The sequence below is a fragment of the Amblyomma americanum genome, chromosome 6 (genome assembly GCF_052857255.1).
Source record: "Amblyomma americanum isolate KBUSLIRL-KWMA chromosome 6, ASM5285725v1, whole genome shotgun sequence".
Taxonomy (NCBI): Eukaryota; Metazoa; Arthropoda; class Arachnida; order Ixodida; family Ixodidae; genus Amblyomma; species Amblyomma americanum.
This window is the reverse complement of record NC_135502.1, coordinates 41801117-41807766: the sequence shown is the minus strand read 5'-3', so window position 1 is coordinate 41807766 and position 6650 is coordinate 41801117. Positions and strand designations below refer to the sequence as shown.

The window sequence follows — 6650 nt, the reverse complement described above, 5'->3', positions numbered from 1 at the left end:
AGCAATGTTGTCAGAGCTGTGTGTGGCTCCTGTTGGTTGCTAACAACTGCAACCAGTGCATGTTCTGACTTCAGAAAGCTTTTTTTTTACAAATATATATCAAGCGCTTCTTACTGAATTTAACCAATGAGTGGGGCAGTAAAGCCAGTGAATCTATTCCCATCAGCTGAGATACTTGCCACGCGCCCATGCATGTTCCATTCTGTGTCCACCGAAATGTAGCCTCTTGACCAGCGTTAAAAAACAACGACTTTGTGCGTGTACACGCTGAGGGGACTGTACAACGCAGTGCATTCGAAAACATTGATGCAACTTTTAATGAAGAGGCTTTACGTAGTCAAGCTGAAAGCCGATACAAATGTTTCCCCCATGCTTTGCATCCTTTGATGAGTGATTTATAACGAAAGTGGCGATCAAGAAACGCAGGCCTTGTTTGAGCTATATAGACTTTTATGGTCTCTGCAACCGAGACTTAGCGAGCGGCCTGGCAGATAGGACATGCAGCTGTTAAACTTTGCACGCACGAAGCGAAGGAACGAAAAACGGAAAGAAACCAGACAGAGGCTCCCTCTCTCTCTGCTGCCGAACACTATAAGTGCTAGGGTGAACCGGATAGAAGGAGCCAAAGATTGAAGTTGATGACGAGCATAAAACTGCCTCCGCTGTGATACAAACAGGAAACGAGCCATATCGCACCGAAACGGGCTCGCGGAAGAAATGTTTATGCTGGGCACAAAGTGCGAGCGCCGGCGATGCGCGTATGCAGCAACAAGCGGCCTCTCTTGTTTCGGCGAGTCGTGACAAGAGCAAAGGCGCCGAGCACTCCACTCCGCTCCCTCACTCACTCCCTGGAGGGCGCCACACTTGCACCCCGCCGGCAATATGCATATGGCTCCAGCTGGTGGCGTCTTCTAGTGACCGGATGCGTCGCAAGCTTGCGCTTCGGTCAGAACCTCGGCTGGGTCTCGAGTGTCGGCGGGTGCTTTAGCACAACGGGTTGGGTTTCATGCGCGTTATCTCGAGCACTTTGTATGTACCCGATGTAAACCCGCTGCATGGTGTCTTCGTCGATGCGCGGTTTCGCGGGTGTTGAAGTGAGGGATGCAGAACCAACCCTTTCGATATATAATCGTGCGCCTCCGGTATGTGTGCCGCGCGGCTATGAAAAATTGCTTGTTTCCCTCTACAAGAGACGCCTGATCGTAAGCCCCTATTCGCCGGAGATCCGCCTATCCTTGAAAGAAGTTCTAGCAGTCATGTGGCTACCTTTTTTTGTGTTGTTTAGTAACACAGCACGAACCCATGGGAAGCAAATGCAAGGGTAGAACGATTCTTAACCTCGGAAAGTGTATTTACAAAGTGATGCCGCTGCAGCGCCAGGCTGCCCCTATTGGATCTAAATTTATAAATACATTGACACGCTCATGAATGAGCATAGAGTCGTGTGAAAAAGCAGGAATAAAATATGCGAGATTGCCGAAAGAAATGTGTGTCTGATAAAGAACAGACTGGGGAATCGAACCGGCGCCCTTTGCAGCCATATTCACTGAGGTCTCGAAGAAACACCACGAAAAGACTGGGCGAATAAAAGACACACTTATGGCAAGAGGAGCGCTTCCGACAAACCCAAACGTGCAAAATCTTCTCCTTCAACCAAAGCTCAAAACATCAAGTCAGCGCAAGTCCCGCCATTGTCAAGGCTCGCGGCGTTCAACAGTCGAAAGCCAAACGAAGGGGGGGGGGGGGGGGGGGGGGGGGGTAAGAAACGAAAAAGTGAGAAGTAACAACCCCAACGCTATTACTTACAAGCTTGTCTATAGGTCTTGCTCTATACCACTTCCACTTTCATTTTTTCTTTTTCGATTGCGCGGAAGCGCCACCCACACAGTGGCCAGCGACTCCACCTCACACCTGCCGCGCAGCTAGGTCCGGGGCCCTGACGTCGCGGGCGCGCGCCCAAGCGCACATCCGCCTCATCGGCTGTCACGAATTCTCCAGGAGCGGGAAGCGACGCCATGGGCCACGGTCTAACGGACGGCCGTAAATAAGGCGATGTTTCCTACCCGAACGCACCGCGCTAGAGATGCAACCGTCTTTTGTTTTTTCCGCCGCTCCATACGCGCTTCCTCCGATGCCAAAACCGCTCCCACCCTTGTGCCGCATGCTTGGGAGTTGTTTCTCGTCGCCCTTAACCCTTCCCAGTCCAGTCGCGCAGAATTGCACCGCCAGGGCGGCGCGCTTGCGGGCTGGCTTTCCGAGAAGCACTACACACCGTGCGCGTCTACGCAAGCTTGAGTCTTTTTAGTTCCGTGCGCTGCTGCAGAGGCTGTACGGGGCAGTTGATTGTCGAGTCGAGAATGCGAGGACACATTGAATAGTTGTACCCCTCTAACGCAATTTGTACGTATTATTGCCGTCTCCGTCAAGTCCGCCTCTCGGAGCTGATTGGCACAGCTGATTAGCGCACGGTTTGCTCATCCGAATTATACGGATCCGGATCAGAGAGGAACGCGTCCCTTTCTGCGAGTTCTCAGCGTCTCGAACACTGCACAGAATCAACAGGACGGAGCGTATCACGAGCGTTGGAGGCCGCGCGTTCTCTTGGAGCGCGGCGCCCGAGGCGATCCTGGCTGGCGGGGTTCATAAGAGCAGCTTCTCGCCACAGGGAAAAAACACAAGCGTGGCGGCCATGGCGGCGAACGGCTCGGCGTGGTATATTTATGTTTCGGGGCCCCAAAGCGCCTCGAAACCTGCACGCGATCACATAAGTCGCTCAGCGCGATTTCGGTTAAACCGTCTCCTTTCCCCTCCCTGGCTTTCCGGCTTCTTTCTGTTGCCCAGCGCCGCTCCGCGGTGGCGGAAATAAGTTATGCGGGGATAAATTTCTTGAGCCTCGCTTTTATCCTGCACCCCCCCCCCCCCCCTTCCAACCTTCCTCACCATCTTATGGCTTGCTTCTTGTGCACGTGCTGCATATGTGCTTGCTCGCGCGCGCGGTCGAGACCTGCTTGCAAGAAACGCAATTCTCGCTTCGAGAAACAGCAGGCTTCGCAGGCATGCACAGGGGAATGACGGCATAGCTTCACCCGGCAAGGAAACTGCGAAAAAAATCGCGGCGGATGATCGTCGAAAAATTTTGGGCTTTCTTTTCTTTTCGTTTATGCTCATTTATTCTTTTTTTTTTTCACGCGAGAGTCTGAGCTGGTGGTGGTGAAAAGTTTTATTGCAGGTATCCGTGATCTTTAAACTGCATGCGCATTGGTCGAACGCGGTAGGCGTAGAGTTTAACGAGGAAGACAGCCCAGTGCTATAAAGGAGCAAAACCGTCGTGAAATGTCCGATCTGCTGAGTAGTCGGCGCCAATTCCGTTGAGTCACACATATGTGGGAGATGAATGGTTGGTTTTTGTAAAGAGATATTTAGGGAGGGATAATTCCGGTACGTTTAAACTATAATTCCGACGGACACGTCGCACGATTGACTCACGCGATTAGCTGAGGGCCACTGAACCTCTTTCGCCCATCGCATCGCTCAGGATCCGGGCTTTTAGAAAATATCTCTGAACGCCCGTAAGCGGCTCGTGAGACTAGCCAATAGCAGAATGCACTGCAGGTGCCTTACTTTCGATATATTCTGCGAGCGAAGTTCGTTTTTCTAGCGCTGTTTCAGCGAAGAAGACGCCTACGCTCGCTTCGTCATCAACCATGCGCAGGAATGGTAATTGTGTGAAGACCTCTTACGAGTTCTGAAGCAGAAAAGGTTTTACCCATCTTTCTGATCACAAGTCACGGCAACTTAAAAATTAATGCTTCATCTCACAAGTTGTTTGCAGCACTGTGAAAGGTAGAGCTCTTTCGTCCAATCAGGACCAAAAAAAACCACGAATCGTCCCTCATATATTTGAGCAGTGTTGTGACTTAAAAAAAAAAAAACGTGGTAGGGTTTTACCGCAGTTATACCGAGTTAGCATGCGAAAGCATGCGTTCATTCTTCGCCTCTTCTTCTTCTACTCCCATTGGCTACAGCTGGCGAGACGCTCTTCCAAACTTCCCCGAGCTTACGCCCGGTTTAATCTGATCACACAGGACATGAAAAGGGAAGATTTTTGTTCGGGGTTGGTACGTCTGGAGTAGTCTTTCACGGTAAAAATTATAGCAGTAATTGTAAAGGTAATTCAGGATGGTGTTTTGAAAGTATAGCGAGCATTTCAGTCACTGGTTAAGCAAGCAGAGAAAGACCGCACGAACACAGCACTGCGGACACTTGCTGCGAAGTTGTGCGTCACAATTCCCAAACATGGCATTCGCCGAGTCGGCCGAGTCTCCTGCGCGCAACAGGTGGAGACTGGTGCTCTTTTCCATCCCAGAGATGGAGCCACCAGTCGTGGGGATGAGGGGAGCGGAGGGACATGTTCTGCAGCGCACGCCGTTAATACTGGCTCAGATCACCGCAGTCTTCACAGCGCTGCAAACGACTTGTGAGATGGAGCATAGCTAGGCAACACTGTGCACTGCTGCATTTTTTGTTAAAACGTGCAATGTATAAAAATATATCTTCATAATAGCTTTCATTGTGATTCATGCTGCTTGAAGTTTTGAAAACAGGGTACTAGCGCAGTTTTACTCTTCTGATGCACGATGTGACTGTACACTGAACGGGCCGCATCCGCGCAACATTTAAAACGTGTTGCTCTGCCGCAAAGCGCCGTTGTTTTGTGGGAACGCACCAGCGGCAGTGGTAGGCGACGGTCGTCGCTGCCGTATGTCGCGTCGCGAGGAAGATCGCATGCATGCGGTTACCGGATATTGTTGAAATGTTTCTCCCGCACCAGTAACTTTGTGAATAACGGGCGAACCATAACTAACTCTTATTAGTTAAAAGTTATGAGGCGAATTTATACACGGTACGGCGTAGTTTGTCTGTCTAGAAAGGATCGATACAAGGGAGGTAGCAGGCTGCGCTGGACAAGGAATTAAAATCCCTCTCCCCCTACTAAACTAAGAAGACCCATTTCGTTGTGAAGAGCCGAAAACTTTATCGCGATCCTCGTCGTCCGCGAAGACAGTCATGACACAATAACCGCGTACGATTCAAAATCATTTTTGAATATTTTAGAGGACAATGGCCTTATGGTGCAGTGGCAGAGACAGGATAATTTAAAGCAGTGAATTAGGCGGATGAATTGCCAACAGGTCACTGTAAGGCCAATCACGCCTGTACATTTCACACCACTAAAACCATTAACGCCCACAAATTGTGGACTGAAAAGTCTTAAAAGGCAACTCGTTTTTTTTTTACATCTACGCATTTTACAGAAAATTTCAAGGCAAGCTCTCCGCAGTCTTCCGGTCCTTTGTACAAATTTTCTCAACCGCGTGGCGTTTTCTTTCAGTGCAAATTAATTTTAAATCCTCCCTTTTCGTGGTCTCAATGGGGGCAAATTTTACGGGCAGCCTTGGGCGTGTGACGTCGCGAGCCGCATGCCCATCGATATTCGCTCTGCATTTGTTGAAGGGAAAAAAAATTCATGCTTATATTTCGTCATCTCAGACGAATCATGAAGCTATCCCTTAGAGTCACTAGTCCGGGAATTGAACGCGCACACTAGAGGTTTTGTGACAGTGTCCGTGATGTCACTTCTTCGTCTTGTGACGTCATACTTTAGTCCAAACCCCGTGTCGGTATCGGTTCGCTGGTTTTTGCTGTTTTATAATTGTATTCATCATCATCGTAAAGAAGTTTTTGTCGGAAATGAACAGCAATTTCGCAGTCAACTCAAATTGCTCGAAAATCCTTCGGAGTTGCCCTTAAGCAACAGCGAAGGGCGGTGCTCAATAAAACAAAGGAAAGAAATAAAGCAGTCGTGGAGGAATTTCAACGAAGAGAGAGAGAGAGAGAGAAGTCCACCGAGATGAAAGCTGTAGAAGAAACGGCATATGCGCGGCGCTATCACTGTCCGCCTCATTTAAATACGAAGCATCTGCAGCGCCAACCTTGATAATTTCGGATGTTCAGTGTAGCCTCGATAAAAGAAGGAGGGACGAAGGAGAAGAAAAACAAGAAAAAAAAGGAACACGAATAGAGCCGACTTTTGATAATTCGAAGTCGAAGCGGACCACAAATCTGTTCGAATTATTCGGAGCTCGAAATAAGAGAGGCCTTGTTAGAATACATTTGATGCTGACGGGACCAAAGCGTCAATTCGAATAAGCCGACAGTTTGAATTGAGCGAGTTCGAATTAACGAGAGTTCGCTGTATTTTCAGCGCTGCTGTTGTGCTGCGCTGTGTTGATAGGGACGTAAAAGGGTGGCGGAATTCTCACCCTTGGCGGCGGCGGCGTCAGGAGGCTGCCCGTTCAGCGCACGTCCTTGACCCTGGCGAAGCTGAGCGGCGTGGTGAGGGCGGCCTCGGGGGTGAACGCCAGCGTCTCCTTGGCGCTGCGGGGCCGCTCGCTCTCCGACAGGTCGCTCGACTCGTCATTGGGAGGCGTCGCCGACTGCGAAAAATACAAGGGGGAAGTGGGGTCATCATCATGATCATCAGCCTGACTACGTCCACTGCAAGGCAAAGGCCTCTCCCATGTCTCTTCAATTAACCCTATCATTTGCCAGCTGCGCCCACCCTATGCCCGCAAACTTCTTAATCTCAT

The 6650-nt window shown here is 50.0% G+C and overlaps 1 protein-coding gene across 2 annotated transcripts in view; it reads right to left on the bottom strand.

Moving 5' to 3' along the window:
* LOC144136680 (uncharacterized) overlaps positions 1 to 6650 on the bottom strand; it is a 151663-nt gene that overhangs the window by 18317 nt on the left and 126696 nt on the right. For both annotated transcript variants that reach the window (XM_077669203.1, XM_077669204.1), the window contains exon 4: positions 6324 to 6497. In XM_077669203.1, the coding sequence (XP_077525329.1) occupies positions 6357 to 6497 (141 nt within the window). In that variant the 3' untranslated portion in view covers positions 6324 to 6356. The remainder of the gene's footprint in view (positions 1 to 6323; positions 6498 to 6650) is intronic.